The sequence below is a fragment of the Otolemur garnettii genome, unplaced genomic scaffold (genome assembly GCF_000181295.1).
Source record: "Otolemur garnettii isolate 467f Iridium unplaced genomic scaffold, OtoGar3 scaffold00038, whole genome shotgun sequence".
Classification (NCBI taxonomy): Eukaryota; Metazoa; Chordata; class Mammalia; order Primates; family Galagidae; genus Otolemur; species Otolemur garnettii.
This window is the reverse complement of record NW_003852433.1, coordinates 11,326,588-11,344,117: the sequence shown is the minus strand read 5'-3', so window position 1 is coordinate 11,344,117 and position 17,530 is coordinate 11,326,588. Positions and strand designations below refer to the sequence as shown.

The window sequence follows — 17,530 nt, the reverse complement described above, 5'->3', positions numbered from 1 at the left end:
CAGGCTGGATTTGAACCCACCACCTCAGGTGTATGTGGCTGGCGCCTTAGCCACTTGAGCCACAGGCGCCGAGTTCTGAGGCGAACTTTTAGTGCACTTTGTATACTTCTTCAGATACTTGCCACTACTAGCAGATACTTACCGATCTACTGTGGATTGTAGTTATTTGTGAGCACATACTTCTTTTATATTCTGCCCCCTTGGGGCAGGGGCAGCCTCTTCCACATCCCATGCCCATGCTCAGGGCCTTTTGGTGTACGTGGTAACTCATACATGCTTAACAGCTTCTCATGTCACTTTTCTTTGTTTTGAATTCCAGATAGCTTTGAGTGCAGTATTGTACATGCCATAGAAAGTCGTTGTGGAATGTGATGAGAGCAAAATGTCTTCTGGCAATCCTAAGAATAGTATAAACTGCATCCCCTTTTCCTTACACAGAATCGAAAAGGTGCCGTGAGTGAGCTGGAACCTGTTCCTGACGCAGTGTTATGTGATGTGCATTCTCATGATGGTGTTGTCATTGCTGGGTAAGCAAAACCATTTTCACTTAGTGCTCTTCATCTAAAGGTCTTTCATTTTTCATGTAACTCCCTCTGAGTACTAGTGACCTTATCTTCCCTTGAGGGTATATATACCTTTCTCAGTTACAGCCCCTGTTGAAGATGGAAAATCTGTGATTCTGTTCCCTAGGATGTGAGAGCTCCAGAGTGAGTGGTGAGAAGCACATGGTGCATAGCAGATCTGTAATCCATTTGTCTCAATATGTCTTTCCCAGCTTTTAAATCACTCTTGTGGCATGTTATGTTAGATTTTCATTAAGGCAAACAGTTTGTATTTTATGAAGACATAAAAAAGTCAAGCAAAAATAATAAGTGTTGGCACAAACAGGACCTGTTCTTATTCTCTTGTTCTGAAGCCTTTACATGTGGCTATGGCCACATGCAATCTTTTTCCACACCACATAGTAGGTATCTGCTGTTTGAGTTGTCCTGAAATAGGCTTTTTATTTGTCTCCATTGCCAAGAAATTTAGTTTTGGTTTCTGTAAACTCCTTTGGCTTTTGTTCCAAAATTCACTTTTGTGAATTCTTCAAATTTTGCTGCAGAGGTATACTGATATATTTCTGTAGTGTACAAGGAGATCAGTTTTCTCTTTGGATTAGAAAGGTATTTTGAACTGCAGTCTCAAATTGTATACTTAATGCCATAAAGTTGAGACCAGAACTCTTAAATTTCTCAGTCTGGATCTGGTTTGGAGTGAGCTGCCTCAGGGAAGTTCCTACCTGTAGGAAAACAAAAACAAATCTTGGACTTAAAAACTTAGTAGTAGGTGAATCTTTTCCTTAAATAAAAATCTCTCCTTAAACAGCATTCTTTAAAAAAGAGCACTATTTGAACTGAATTCCCAACAGATTATTTTAATATTTTGTGGTACATAATGCTTGTGAAAAAGTACTTTTGCTTTAAACAAGATATGCCCAAGAGTAAGGCTTTTCTTTAGCTTCTCTTTTACTGGCTGTGATTTAGAGGTTAATGCCCTTCCTGGGAGTACTACAGAGCACTATTTTTAGAAAGATTGGTGGACGAGAAACCTAGAATTCTGTCTATCCGGGTATCAGTACACATTGGACTACTATACCTCTTGCTCAAATATAGGCCTAAGTGTTCCTGATATGCAAGGTCCTTCCTGCCTCTGAATTCTGAAATTTGGTGGTAACCCCAAAAGGCTCTTATATCATTCTAGCTTAAAGGGGCTCCACCTAGTGTGTGAGAAGACACTTGAAGGCAGAATGGTGAGATTGGACTGAAAGAGTCAAAAAAGAAATGAGAAATAAAGGAGAGACTTTAATGTCATAGCTAATTATGGATTATATATCTGGACGTGGAAGCTCTGAAAGGCAGGCCCACTAAAAGTGCAGGTGCCAGTCCCTCTTTGCCTGCCCCTCTGCTCCATTGAAGTCTGTTCAACATTATAGATTATGCCAGCACAAAGCAAAGCAATGGCAGTTTTGTGGATCGATAAGATGAAACTTGATCTGTATGTCAGAGGCTCCTCATGGCTCCTCTTTCTAAGAGAACCTTACATTTATGGCTTAACATGAGATACTTTACTTTTGTTTGTATGTAGAGCATCTTGTGTTTATCATTAAAATTTTATCTGGTGGTTACGATGCTTGTTTTCTGGGTCAGATCTTGAATCCCTTTTCATTTGAGACAGTGGTGTTTGTGGTTACCTCATTCCCAATCAATGTTGTATTCACCAGGCTTTCTACAGTTATATATCTCCAAGGAGCTTCTTAAAGAGACAGTGGCTACCTCACCACTTCTTTCTCTTGTATTTGCCTTGAATTTTCTCTTATTTTTTTTCCTTCCTTTTCCTTTTTCTTTTTCACAGGTGGAATCTGTTAAGAGACTTAGTTTTATGTTCTGTTAAGAGACTTAGTTTTATGTGTCTAGGGCTAACTTATAGAAAAATTTTGCATTTAAACCTATTAAGTGTATTTCATATCCTTGAAGGGAGAGCAAAGACTGCTGGAAAATCTCTTCTTACATTTTTAATTCTCAGTGTAAGTGTTCCTGGCCTTTTAGGGTAATGTTGCATAGGCTTAAGCTGATTTTTATTACAGTTAGCCTCACAGTCTTGATTCTTCCTTAACCTTTTCACACAAAACCAGAGTGACCTTAAAATGGACATTCACTCATAACCTCACCTGATGGACAGTCTAGTACCTATCTCTCAATAAGAACTGGCCCCGGCTGTCTGAGGCTTGTTTTTCCAGCAGGGAACCAGACTTTCTTCTTAAGCATTTGAACCTTCACTCTTTTGTCTGTAAGTCTTTGCTTAGTAACCTATCTAATGAATAATTTTCAGTTAAATTTTCCTGTTGTTAGGAGTCCTTTTACATTGATTTCCAACCTGCTTTTTTTCTGATTACTTTCCTCAGTGTCCTTTGTTTTTCCCTCTACACTGTTCTATTTAGTCATTTCTGATCCCCCACCTTTTTAAATTAAGATACAGTCATGCACTACATAAGGACAGTTTGGTCAATGACGGATGCCCCATGTGAGGGTGGCAATATCATGTACCCTAGGTGTGTAGTAAATAGGCTGTGCATCTAGATCAGTGTAAGAATACTCTATGACTTGGCACAATGAAAAACTGGCTCTCGAAGCATTTTTCAGAATATATCCATTATTAAATGATACATGACTATATAATTCATGTACCATAAAATTCACCCTTTCAGAGTGTGTAATTTGGTGATTTAAAAATTTTTTTTGGTAAATTCACAAGGTTGTGGAACCAATAGCACTATCTAATTCCAGAACATTTTTATCACCCTGAAAAGAAATCCGGTACCCCTTATTTAAGGCCCAGTCCAGTCTTGTCTCCTTCCAGAGGTTTCTATAGCACTCCAGCCTGATCACCTTCCTCATCCCCTGTACATGCTTGTCTTTTGAGTCACATAGAAGTGATTCTCTGTAGCCTCCGGGGTGGCTAAGCACATGGCCTTACAGCTTCACTGACATGTTTTTGTGTTATTTTATTTAGAAATAACTTTTAACTTTATAGCCATTTACTTTTTTTTTCTAGTAATTTGTAAGCATCTTTTAAAACTAGGGGTGGTATATAGTATCTCATTTATCATATACATATATTTTAATGCTTATTCCATACAAAATAGTAATATACATAGTCCCCCTGCTCCCTCCCAACATGTTATATGGGAAACTGAAAAAATGCCTCCTTGTCTGTTCTCCAGTTTCCTACTCTTTTCAGCTTACGATCATATGATTTTTTTTTTTTTTTTTGAGACAGAGCCTCAAGCTATCCCCCTGGGTAGAGTGCCGTGGCATCACGCTCACAGCAACCTCCAACTCCTGGGCTCAAGCGAGTCTCCTGCCTCAGCCTCCCAAGTAGCTGGGACTATAGGCGCCCGCCCCAACGCCCGGCCATTTTTTGGTTGCAGCCATCATTGTTGTTTGGCGGGCCCGGGCTGGGGGTTCGACCCCGCCGCCTTAGGTGTATGTGGCTGGCGCCTTAGCCGCTTGAGCCACAGGCGCCGAGCCGATCATATGATTTTAAAACTGGAAGGAACATTAGAGGTGATCTGTGCCAGAAGCCTCATTTTGTGTGAGGTGGGGGCCTCTCAGAGTCAGGATGGGTATGGTGCTCTGGGCCCTTCTGTTGTGCACCTGTCACACCCACACAGAGCCTCCTTTTCCAGCCCTTGTTTGCTGTTGAAGCCTGTATATGATGGTATCATTGTGGTTTTCCTTTAGTGGTGTGTATATTTATTTTAAAAATAAAAGCAGTGGCTTGGCGCCTGTCGCTTAACTGGCTAAGGCGCCAGCCACATGCACCTAAGATGGTGGGTTCAAATCCAGCCCAGACCTGCCAAACAACAATGACGGCTGCAACCAAAAAAAAAAAAATAGCTGGGCGTTGTGGCGGGCGCCTGTGGTCCCAGCTACTTGGGAGGCTGAGGCAGGAGACTCGCTTGAGCCCAGGAGTTGGAGGTTGCTGTGAGCTGTAATGCCACGGCACTCTACCCAGGGGGACAGCTTGAGGCTCTGTTTCCAAAAATAAAAATAAAAATAAAAAATAAAAGCAGTGGTAAAGCCATCTTGTTTTCTCAGCAATGTTAGAAAATAGAGAAAGTCACCTAAATCTTAGCATGTAACAACTCGTATGGTTTTCAGTTTGTTTTTCTGTGTATGTTTTCACATAATATAACTGTAGCCTACATTACATTTATGGCCTGTTCTCTTTGCTACACTGATAAAAATTTTTTCATATTATATATTTTTCATTTTTTTTTTTTGACTCATAGCAGAAACTCCTGGAATTCCCTTTTGGGGAGCAGAAGGAAGAGAATAGAATGCAGTCAGAGTTCTGGTTTAAAAAAACATAAAAGAAAAAAAAACTCTTTGAATCATAATTTTCTTATTTTTTTGGTAGTAGACATTAAAGTCATTGCTTATGTTTTGTTATATGTACACATAATGAGTATTTTATGTATAGAAGCTTACAGATTTTTCTCCTTTTTAGTACTACAAATCTTTATTTAAAAATTATTAAATGATTTTTTTTTTTTTTTTCTGAGACAGGGTATTTCTCTGTCACTTGGGCTAGAGTGCAGTGGTATTGTCATAGCTCACTGCAACTTCAAACTCCTGGCCTCAAGTAATCCTCCTACTTCAACATCCCAGTGCTAGGATTACAGGTGTAAGCCATCATGCCTGGCCAAAATTATTAAATTTAAAATTAGGGTAGAAACTTTAAATTCTATGTAAGTGTGTAAAAATCAAGAGTTAAAGTTCTGTTGTCCTTTCCTAGTCTCACATTCCTGATTAAATTCTTAGGCTAGAGGCTCATAAATGGAATTACTGGATTTAGGGGAATGAATTCTTATTATTTTTTAGATTAATAAGTTATTTAAAAATACTTTTATAATACTTAGCTTCTTTCCAGTTTAACATTATGATTTGAAGTCTCTAAACCATCCCTGTGATCTTGTCAGTTTTGTACATAACAAGGGAGCCCCCCCTTCTCTCCTCTCTTCACCTAACCTTCCACAAGCTGGCTTCCATCCCAGCTTTTCCACCATGCTGCACACTCACAGGTCACCACTGACCTTTTGGTTAATGAACCAGTGCCACTTTATAGACCTATTCTCTCCAGCCTCTTGGCAAACTTTGGTCCTATCAACTTGCTCCTCTTGAAATGGTGGGAACCCTGTGTTAAGGATCTTTGTGCCCTGAGAGCATCAATGGCAGTAGCCAGGAGACTGAGGAAAGTGTGTATGGGGCTTGGCGCCTGTGGCTCAGTGATTATGGTGCCAGCCACATACACCAAGGCTGGCAGGTTTGAATCCGGCCAGGGCCTGCTGAACGACAACAGCTACAACAAAAATGTAGCTGGGTGTTGTGGCAGGTGCCTGTAGTCCTAGCTTCTTGGGAGGCTGAGGCAAGAGACTTGCATAAGCCCAAGAGTTTGAGGTTGCTGTGAGCTGTTGACGCCATAGCACTCTACTGAGGGTGACAAAGTGAGACTCCTTCTCAAAAAAAAAAAGTGTATATGGAAGGAAAATTCCCCTTTGGTGACTGCACACTCTCTGAGCTTCCTTGACTCCTGTGAACTCCTTCTCTGGCCCTCACACTTGCCTTTCTGTTGAGTCAGTTGGCCCCTAGTCAGGGATGTGCAGCATCCCAGAAAAACAGCTACCCCCGTTTGTTGACACCTTTTCTGGTGAGGTAAATGGACGTTCCTTCAATTGTGACTAGCTATTCAGATACAACATTATTTTTTTTCAGCTAAAATTTCCCATTTCTTTAACTTGAGAAAATGTGAGTGCAGAAGTCACCATGCTCTACATAGTCACCTGTCTTTCTCTCAGAATTCAGGGTCTGTCTGCATTTTCTCTGGACTTCCTGAAATGCCAGTGAAGTTTAGTGTGTGTTTTTCTTTTCTTTTTTTTGGGCGGGGTTGGGTTTGAACCCGCCACTCCGGCATATGGGGCCGGCACCCTGCCCTTTTGAGCCATAGGTGCTGCCCTAGTGTGTGTTTTTCTTGTACTGTAGAAGAAGAGATATTATCTAGAAAGTTAAGTGATCAGAAAATATGTCTTTTGTTTATTTCTTTGTTTTATTTTGTAGTTTGGTGGTGACAATTCTTCAAATTTTAGGATGTTTTTAAGGTTTCATTTGTTTCCTAGAGGAAAAAGAATAGAAGAAAAGGGGACATAGGCTCCACGCCTGTGGCTCAAGTGGCCAAGGCGCCAGCCACATACACCCGAGCTGGCGAGTTCGAATCCAGCCCGGGCCTACCAAACAACAATGATGGCTACACCCAAAAAATAGCCGGGCGTTGTGGCGGGCACCTGTAGTCTCAGCTACTTGGGATGCGGAGGCAGGAGACTCGCTTGAGCCCAGGAGTTGGAGGTTGCTGTGAGCTGTGATGCCATGGCACTCTACCCAGGGCGACAGCTTGAGGCTCTGTCTCAAAAAAAAAAAAGGCGGGGGAGACATTAAAAAAAAAAAAGGGAATATAAGAATACCTCTGTTGTTTTGTGATGCTTAGACTGTTCTGTTTCTCTCCATTTGCACTTTGGAAGTTAAGTATTGCAAATAGATGACATCAAGAGTCCAGAAGGGTGGCAGTAGAAAACCTGAAGTGTCAAGCTAGGTGTAATTTGCTGTAAATAGTGAAGGAGAGCCACCTAGTGAATGAGATCATCTCAGGTAGACCCTGAAGCTTTTGGGGGGCTCCTGCGCCAGCTCTGCTAACCATTAAGCTGTTAGCTCACCAGAAGCTTTTATCAAATGCCCAGGAGTATGATGGTGTTTTGCAATAAACTCTCTCACTGTTATTTAAGATTCATAAGACTGAAGCATTTCAGTTTGCATAAGAAAACATACTTTTCTATTCACATTAGAGGACCATTTTCCTCCCCTTTCAGTAAAAAAATATATTAAGCGAAGAATGTTAAGGTTTTTTTCATTACTCCAAATGTTTTCTCCCCTGATTCTGTTGATGGATGTGATTTGCCTTTTCAGCACAGGTCCTGCCTTTATTGGAAGGAATAGCAACTGTGTATCCATGTTTTTCCTTGCCAACTGTGGTTGGAGGGAGAACTGTATCATTTAATGTTGTAAAATATTAGCTGTTTTCCTTCCCTAAAAATAACTCAGTAGTCCCACTTTTTGCATCATACCCTTTGAGGCAAGTATGCCCAAGTATAGATACATAACAAAACCACCCACTCCTTTCTAAGCGACCAAGAGAACCGCTAGCTGCTGCCTCAGCTGCCAGGCTTGGCCTGATTAAAATGAGTGTGTGTGTGTGTTTTTAAAATCTTTTTTAGCTCTGTCCACACACCCTGGATATCAGAGTTGAGAGGGTTTCCAGTCTTCTATAGAAAGGAAGTGAAATTTGGGGCTTCTAGTTTATATATGTAAAATTTCGTATCTGAATCTGTGCTTAGTTCAATTTGCCTATTGATAATTTAGTAGAATTGTATTGTTTTATAATTAAAAACTATTGAAAAATATCAGTTTAAACATAGCCAACTAAGGTAACTTGAAATACTTTTCGGCTGTTTTTCCTTTTGGTTTTCCCAGTAATTAAAAATACAAGCTTTGTATCAGTTGTGTACTGTGCCAGAATTTTAATATTGCCTTCAATCTGGCATAACTTGTATTTACCCTAAATTTCAAAATATCCTCTATTGAGGAATTGAAGTCCTCACGGATAGTGTTTCTAAGACTCTGCTAGTTTTGTGTAAATGTATAAAAAATAGATTAATACCAATGGACTACTTTGAGGCTCTTGAGATAACAGATTATTTTGTAAGTACAGATTGTTGTGTTAGATAAATGTCACGCATACATATACTTACTAAGGACGTACTTTCCCATCTTTCTCCTTTTTAAAAACCTTTTTCTCCTGACAGTTTTCCTTTTAGCCTTGTTTTGTATAGATCTGTGCTACTGCTTATTTTATCACTGGACTGTTTTCCATAAGGAATTTGATCAGTATCCGTTAGTAGGGATCTCTTTTTAAAAATACTTTAAAATGTATTTATTTATTTTTTGCTGTGAGGTATACATGCTTTTCTGGTAAATAAGTCTGAGGTAAGATAGTGATACGTGACTGGAGGAGAGCATTACATTTATTATATCTTTAATGAAGGAGCTCAAGAATATCCTTAATAAATACTAGTGAACTCATGACGGCATTTATCCATCTCTGGCTCTCCAAGGAATAATGGGAAGGGCCACAGCTACAATAACTCTGCATAATCATCATTGACTCTGACTCTATTGATTGTGATTAACCAAGATGTATGGAAACCAGTTCTAAGTGTGTAGTGCATGTATCTCGTAAGGTCCATTAAGATGTTCATTAGTTTTCAATTGATGCGTCTTAAGCCCCACTCGATGTTTGTGGTAGTGCATTTCCACAGAAAGACTCCTCACTGTGGGACTGAGTTCATTTTGTTAATTGCATAATACAACACAGTCATGTTTCATAGAAAATAGTAAATACTCTTTCTTCTATTGATTTGTAATCTTTGGTATTTCTGGAGAAAGTATGGAGTGAGTGAATAGTTCTTGAAACATCTACATGTTAAGGGCAGGAGTGTTTCTTGAAATGCAGGCACTCACTGTACTTTTAGGGGGCTCTGCCTGATTACTTAGTAGGCCTGATTACTTAGTAGGCTTCAAACCACTTCCCTCTCCCAGGTTTAAGTTGGTAGATTCATTCATTCAGTCGACATTCACTAGGCAGGGTGAATAGCCCCCGCACATCCGTTGCTTATGGGGAGTTTATGAGCTGACGAGGGTTACAATTATTGGTGATTACAGAGCAGTGTGGGAGACATGAGGGTAGGGGAAGAGCAGGGGACATAACACATGAGGGAGAGGCGCCTGGTACACGCTTAACATTGGCTACCTTCCTCCTGGGAAGTGACACTTTGCCTGAGTCTAGAAGGATATCTATCTAGGATTTGGCCAGGCAGAGTTTTGTATTACAGGGGTGCTGCCTTCCTCTCTCCCCAACCAGTGGTGGTCCTTAAAAATCCATTACAGCATTTATTTCTGAATCCTTCTCAATACAGGGCTCTGGGCAGTCACTCCCATTGTATTGGATTTGACATGCAGATGAATCTGTTTGCTGTTCTTGACCTAAAGCCTCATGACAGCCATCCTCTTGGGTGCTGTGGGTGCTTGGTCAAGATAGAACTATGGCTTCCTTTGGGGGTGGTTGTATTTGTGTGATCCTGCAGAGGGGGAAGTTTTACCAGCTGTTGTGAATAATATCCTACGAACACCTGAGAAGTAAGCCTGGGAGGCACTACTTGCATCTGCCCAGCCCCACAAGCCTGCTTCCAGCATACTGAAATTATTTTGCTGGCCCCTCGCCTTCCAGATTCAAGTTAGTAGTGAGATTGATGAGTTAGGGTCAGGGACTGTGTCCTCTAAGCCTGAGTCACAATATTGAGAACAATGAATTCCTTCTATTGCCCTTCAGTAGAGATGGTTTTTAAAAGCAGGATTTGTTTGCAGATACTGTCATCTGAGGAGGCAGACCTAAGCAGTGATTGAGAAAAACCAGGGGCACCTTTTGATCCCAGCTGTACCACTAAAATGTTTCTTACGACCGTGGGCAAGTCACTTAACCTTACTTGTGAGCATTCTTAAAATAACCCCCCTGGTTGTTGTGAAGAGCCTCGAAAAAATTTGTTTTTAGCAAATAAGAGCTGGCACATGGAAGCAATATGGAACCCCTGCTGGATATTTATGAAGAAGAAAGGTTAAAGGTTGTTTTTAGCTGTACAGTATTTCTTCCTTCTGTTTCTTCTAGTCTCTTAGTCCAAATAAGTAGCCTGCTTATTGGAAACTTACTAGTTAATGAAAGCTCTTTGGTGGTAAATCATTTTAAATTGGCAATTGTTCTGGCATACTGAGCTTGAGAGAGGCTCTATTCTCATTCTTTCAACAAAAAATCAGCTGTGGTTTCTGACCTACTTATTTAGAGGTAAACTCAACCTTGCCAAGTGTAAAAAAGGTTGGGAAAGCATACAGTTTCACTGGTCCATGTCACAGGCAGGGGCACATCCTCACTCATTTGGAAAAGGGATTTTTCTCCTTCAGTTTTTCTTTAGTGTTCTTACATCAGCTAGAATATTAGTTGCAGTTGTGCTTTGCATATACACTAATTAGAGAGCCATCAACATTGGTGTCCAAAGGCTTACTGACAATGCAACTGTCATAGTGGTGTCTTAATTGGTTGAGTGTAATTGTCATTAGGCAGCGATAAAGACATCTGGAGCTCTGGATAAAAATCAGCCCTGTTCCCTACCTCCATTCAATATCTGTTCTTGCTTCTCCTGGCCAATGTTGTTGAGTACTTTTAGATCACATTTAGGGTTTAGTCCAGGTCTTTCTGCCCCAACCAATGTCCTACTTGCCTGAAAATGTCTGTTTCTTTAGCATGAGTTCATGAGTGCTGAGTCTGACTCTCATGCTTTCACTTGTATTCAGTTTGGGAGCCTGTTGCTGAGTCATAACTCAGGAACTGTTGAAATAGGTTATTTAGTCTTTGTTTCATCAATAAAGGAGGCAGAGTCTTTGATATTTTACCTCCTGAGTCATTTTGCAGCAAAATACGTACGTTATTATTATGCTCCTTGGCCATGGAGAATAGAGTTAATTGGAATATATATGTACGGAAAATTTCATGTTTACTGAAATAAGTTGGCATATCCCATGTTTTATAGAAATATCTTTTAATCAGTTTGGAAATAAATGCAAAAAGTCTAGTGCACATCAGTGTGTGCATTCTGTATGTTTTACCAATCATTAGCACAGGATGGTAGACAGGCAAATAAAAAGAGATGCCCCTCAAACCAGTTAGGGTGTTACTTGTGGACATGTCCTTTTAATTACCATTTATTTTTGTGCCCTTAATACAGAGTCATTCCATGTTCAAGGCACTGTTACAGAGGTATGGCAGAACCTTCTCAAGGATTTTTAGTCAAGTTGCAGAGATGTGATCTATGCACATGGGATATAACGATGTAAGCCATTTCTTCAGCTAAAAGGCGTGGTAGCTGAGTTAGAGAAGGCTTCATGGGGAAGAGGGCCCCTGCTAGATTCAAGGGGTTGGTAAGATTGGCCCAGGTCAGTGGTTCTCAGTCTCGGCCACATGTTGAAAACACTTTTTCAAGTAATTTATGGTTGGGGGTCACCACAACATGAGGAACGGTATTGAAGGGTCGTGGCATTAGGAAGGTTGGGAACCACTGGCATAGGGAGTTCTAAAAGCATTTCAGGTAGTTCTAAGGTGCAGTCAAGGCTGAGCCCCACCAGACTGGGTGCAGAGGAGGGTAGGCTCTCTAGGAAAGTGGCTGATGCAGTTGGGGTGCAGAGACAAAAGAGTGTTTGGAAGCTTGTCTGGCGGCTGGTGTGTGCTAAGGAAGAGAAGGCAAGGCTGGGAGAAGGCTGGAAGCTCCTCTGTGGAGGGTTTTTAGTAGGCCCCATAATTAAACCTTTATCTATAAGGTGTTAAAAGGGGTTAAGAGGAGGGCTCCCTGGGTGTGTGTCAGACTCTGTCCTCATCTTACTGTTGTCCTTCTAGTCATTAGATGCAGGGCTGTGAACAAGACCTTGACCTCAGAGTTTTATAGGCTGGTAGGGAGACAAACAGTAAGGTAATCACACTCTTACACAGTTGCCATGAGGGAAATATCTGGGTGCCATCAAGATGGATCATAGTGAGGGGTATGATCTGGTGACCCACCTCTGGTGGGTGAAGGAGAAAGGGAGTGTTTCCAGAAGAGTCATTGCAGTCAGGTATTTTGGAGGGCTTGGCTTGTGCAGTTTGATAGGAATTGAGTACAACTGAGAGGCAGGGAGCCTATAATAATTGGGGTGAAAGGATGGAGGGCTTGGGAAGCCTCTCTGGGAATGAGAACAGAAAGAACTTGGTGACCTGAGCATATGTAGCAGTGTTGAAGGGGCTCCCTTTTCATATCAGTGACCTGGGGTGGATAATACCATTGATTGAAATGAGAAATTCTGGCCAGACCCTGTGGCTCACACCTATGATCCTAGCACTCTGGGAGGCCAGGGTGGATGGATTACTTGAGCTCAGGAGTTCAAGATCAGCTGGAGCAAGAGCAAGACCCCATTTCTATTAAAAATAGAAGGAAAAAAAAAAAAAACCAACTAGCCAGGCATTGTGGCAGGGGGCTGTAGTCTCAGCTACTGGGGAGACTAAGGCAAGAGGATCACTAAGAGCCCAAGAGTTTGGGGTTGCTGTGAGCTGTGATGATGCTACTGCACTGTACCCAGGGTGACAGAGTGATACTCTGTCTCAAAATAATAATAATAAGAAGAAGAAGAAGGAACTCAGACACAAACTAGTTTGATGGTGATCTGGACTCCTGGAGGGCAGCTTCTTTATGAGAAAGGTTCCTAGGGAACCTTTTTGGATGTTAATTGAGTACTGTTCTCATGGGATCCCTGCCCTCTGTCCTGCAACCCACCTCCAAGGTAAGGAGTTGCTCAACAGTTTGTCTTTCTCAGTTCACTCTGTCTGCTTTAGCAGTTGAGGCACCTTTTTTCTTTTCTTTCTTTCCTTTTTTTTTGTGACAGAGTCTGAGTTTGTCACCCTGGGTAGAGTGCCATGTAATAGCTCACAGCAACCTCAAACTCTTGGGCTCAAGCCACCCTCTTGCCGCAGCCTCCTGAGTAGCTGGGACTACAGGTGCCTGCCGCAACAGCTGGCTGTTTTTAGAGATGGGGTCTTGCTCTTGCTCAGGCTGGTCTTGAACTTGTCAGCTCAGGCAATCCACCCTCCTTGGCCTCTCAGAGTGCTTGGACTACAGGTGAGAGCCACCACACCTGACCCTAAGGCAGCTTTTCTCAAGCTCTACCAGTGTTTGTTCCTTTGCCTGGAAACTCTGCTGTTGTTACAGGAGCTGGTGCTCAGGCCACCAAGACTCTCCTGTGGACCCTCAGGGTGCCACAAAGAATAGCCCACTGGTTCCTAGAAACCAAGATGGCCCAGACTGATAGGAAGTAAGTACATTTGTGTATTTTTACTCAGAGTTCCTTAGTTCTATGATTTCCTAAATTCTCTTTTCCCTTTTTTCTTTTCTTTCACGTCTCTGTATTTCTGATTTTGCCATCTTTTTTATCTTTTATGAAGCAGCTAGCTCCTTTCACACAGAATTTAACCTTAAGAACCGTACTCAATTTAGAAATTGAAAGGTGTTATCTCTCTTCAGTGTCTCTGCAGCTAAGCAAGTGGCCTCACTGCAGAGAGTGACCTGAGTTGTTCTCAGTGTGTCAATTTGAGCATAGTATTTGGGTGCAGCAGGATCTGGGGTACATGTAGCACAGGGCCCATTGAAAGCGGTAATCTGGACCAGCGCTGGAGAGCTGTGCTTTGGCTAGAGTGATATCTATATCCGCCCTTGCTTGCATGTCACAGGGCTTAAGACACATGTGTTGTGAGTGTTTGTATTTGCTAGAGAATCAGTGGTCAAACAGAGGCCCAGCACCCATTTTCAGAAAGCACATCTCTCCTGTCCTGTTCTCTTTACCACATGCCCACCCTGGACTCTGTCTTGCAGGTAGAGAGCAGAGTTTTCCTACCTGGGGAGTGGGTGTGACAGAATGACTGTTGGTTTGTATAATATATGTCTTTACTGTAGATTAGTAACCTGGGGTCAGTATTGTAATAAGAGTAAATGAGGCACTTCTGAATCTGAGCATTCTTAGTTTCTTAAGAAATCTCATGAAATACTGATCTTCTATAGCTCTTTCAGAAAGATTTCACGTCAGAGACTTCAGTGATTCATTGAATCTCAGACGTTATCTTCTTCAGCTCTACAAAGAAACCTTCAAGGAACTATGGCTAGGGCCTCAGGAAGACTCTGAACCCTTAAAATTATCTGCCTGTCTTTGTGTAGGTACTGCATGAGACCTTAGGGGCATTTCTCTCCATCTCCCCTATAACATACAGTTGGTTTACATGTGCAATGACCCCCTCTGTAGCAGATGTAAGGAACTGAGCTTAAATACTAGTGGCAGGCACACCCTACCTGATCATCTGGCCACTCCATTATCCTGGGGGCCTTGTGTCTGAGCAGGTTCTGGCCCTGCCTTGGCTTCGATGGAGAGAGTCATTTGTTGGAGCAGTAGTAGTGATAGCATAGAGTGAGCACTCATGTTTTCTAAGTAGGCAAAATCTGGGAGTGTCATGCATTCGGCGAGAGCTTTTCATGAGAAGGCAGCACTGTCTGGCTGCTAAAGGCAAGATTTAATTGTTTCAGCAAATCAATGAGTCTTCAGGGATTTTAATCAGTCAAATCTGATGCATGGATGAGGTATTAGAAAGCCTGCGTCTGTAAGGCCGTTAGTTCTTAGTATCCCTGTAGCATAGCTTTTTATTTCATGTGTGCGCACGCATGTGTGTTTACTGGTAAATAGTCTTGCTTATACAAATTTCTGCTAGTGTTCCCTTTAGTGAGAGAACTTACAGTAGCAGATTGGTTATGATAGTGTAAAAAGAAAAGCAAGGAGATCTGGATACCCACATCTTACTATGATTTTCTCATTTGAAATTGTCACCATTGTGCTGTGTGAATGTGAAACGTGTTCACAGCCTTCTGTCATCTAGTTGACATTTTCTCCTGTTGGAGTTCCTTGTTTGAACAGTGCTTCAGAAGTGGCTCCACACTGACCAAAGCTTATTTCTCTGTTGATTTAAGACCCTCCACATTTCCCCCACTGTGGCCCTGTTCTTCAGTTCCCTTCTGGAACTAAGCATGTCTGTCTTTTCCAGGTATACATCAGGGGATGTCAGAGTTTGGGACACCCGCACCTGGGACTATGTAGCCCCCTTCCTGGAATCAGAGTATGAGGAGGACGAGCCTGGAATGCAGCCATATGTCTCCTTTGTGAGGATAAACAGTTCGCTGGCGGTAGCGGCTTATGAGGATGGTAAGTAACCATAACCCTCCTCCCTATTAAGGAAAAAAAAATGCTTTACAAAAATTAAGCAGCTGTGGCCGGCTCCCCCTGTAATCCCTCCATACGTACATGTGGGCGCACACACATGTTCACACACATACTCACTCTTGCCTTTATGTGAAGAAGTTGGCCAGTAACCCTCAGTGCATTAGTAGGCATTGGAACACAGCACCCATTAAAACTGGTGTTTAAATCCTACTGGAACTGTCAGGCTGGGTGTTAGTGCCAAACACAAGGCTGGCCAAGCCATCTTAAGCAAATAACTTGTTTGGTGTAAAATATTAAATATATTTGGCTTACTTTTCCTTTAGCTCTGCTCAGCCCAAAGAGAATAATGAAAAGGGCGTAGTTATAGATAGTCTATTGACAAATACGAAAATAGAAAAATGAAAGTCAGTGCCTACCTGTCCCTGACACTTACATGCCATACAAGATAATTGATAATAATATATTGTCTTTTTGGCACTGGTAAAATTCTTTTTGAGCATCTGTGGGTTTATAGAACTAGATACGAGTAGCCTGAAACTAGTTTCTCTTATATGCTCAACATTTTATAGCTAATGAAGTATTAATTTCAATGGCTGTGGTATCCTATACACCTGCTGTATTATGTTGTAACCTCTAACCTAACCTCTATTATGTTGTAAAGTTTTGAATCTTCATTAGCTTTGTTTCCCTGTTTGCCTGAAAGTTGGACCACAACATATGTCAGAATGTTAGTGTTGATGTGTGGGCACCATTGCAAATCTTTAGAGTCAGTGTAACATTAGCTTGTCTCAAAGGGACAAACCTACAGTAAAGTAGCTATGCGGAATTTTATATCCATATGCTGTTTTTAAAATTTAGGACCAAGATCTTGAATATATTTTAACTTCTTTAGCAATATGAACTCTTTTCTTTTGGTGAGATCAGTATTTTTTCAACTTTTTTTTTTTTTTAATCTCAGCACACTTGAACCTATAGTTAAACTTCCATGGCATACTTAAATTATATAGATCAAAAAAAAGTAAAAAAAAAAGAATATACTTACTGTGCTCTAAACTTCTTTTGAAAATAATTTAACGAATGATCTTTAAAAATTTTGTGGCACACCTAAGATCTTCTCATAGCACACCAGTTGAAAATCACTGGGTAGATATTCATAGACACTATTGATGGATTTTTCTTTTTAGCCTATAGAAATTTAGCAAAACTTTTTCTGTGGTATAATTATTATGAGTACTTCATATGTGTATTGAGATCTTGGGTAAATACCATTAAGAGCAGCTTGAACATGTTTGCTAATTATCAGTGAGTTTTCTTTTCAAAACACCTCTACAAAGATTGTAGTACTTTTAAGCTAGAATTATACAGTTTTAGAATCATTTCCTAGCCTCCCTTGACCATTCACTACATGTGAATGTGCACATGCATATTCTTCTACAAATGGGGAAACTGAGGTCCAAAGAAGCCACGTAAGTAAATTGCTCAAGATTGTAGTCAGTAGTGAGTCCAGAACTATGATTGTGCCTCCTAAGCCTTTCTGTAGTAGCAGTGCTATATATGGAACCCTAAACAAAGATACTCTTGTAGAAATGTGTGCTTGATTGATTTGCAGCCTGCCCAAATCTCATATTCTGTGAGCTTGAAAATATAGCTTAAGGTGATGTGCCGCTGTGCTGCTGCTGGCTTTATATGCTTGGTTAGAATTGTCTTTGTTGCCCTCATTTGCATTCTTGGACAGAAATATTAGGGAACAGTGTAGATATGATAAAGACCCTGCTTTCTTTGGTAAGTACTTGGCAAGTGATTGCCAATATATATTTTAAATACTTGGTTTTAAAATTTGATAAAATTCAAACTGCAAAAATGTATATCAAACGTCAGAGAAACATATTAAAAAATAGTGGAAGTGTCCCTCCTTCTCCCTCACTTTTAGCCCTCACATTTACACATGGGTCCCATTCTGTTTACTTTTCTGTGCCTTGAGTTTTTCTTTT

The 17,530-nt window shown here is 41.1% G+C and overlaps 1 protein-coding gene across 1 annotated transcript in view; it reads left to right on the top strand.

Moving 5' to 3' along the window:
- Positions 1 to 17,530, top strand: part of FBXW8 (F-box and WD repeat domain containing 8) — a 136,915-nt gene that overhangs the window by 48,908 nt on the left and 70,477 nt on the right. Inside the window, exons 4-5 of the mRNA XM_003789939.3 lie at positions 439 to 527; positions 15,364 to 15,521. Coding sequence (XP_003789987.1) covers positions 439 to 527; positions 15,364 to 15,521 — 247 coding nt within the window. The remainder of the gene's footprint in view (positions 1 to 438; positions 528 to 15,363; positions 15,522 to 17,530) is intronic.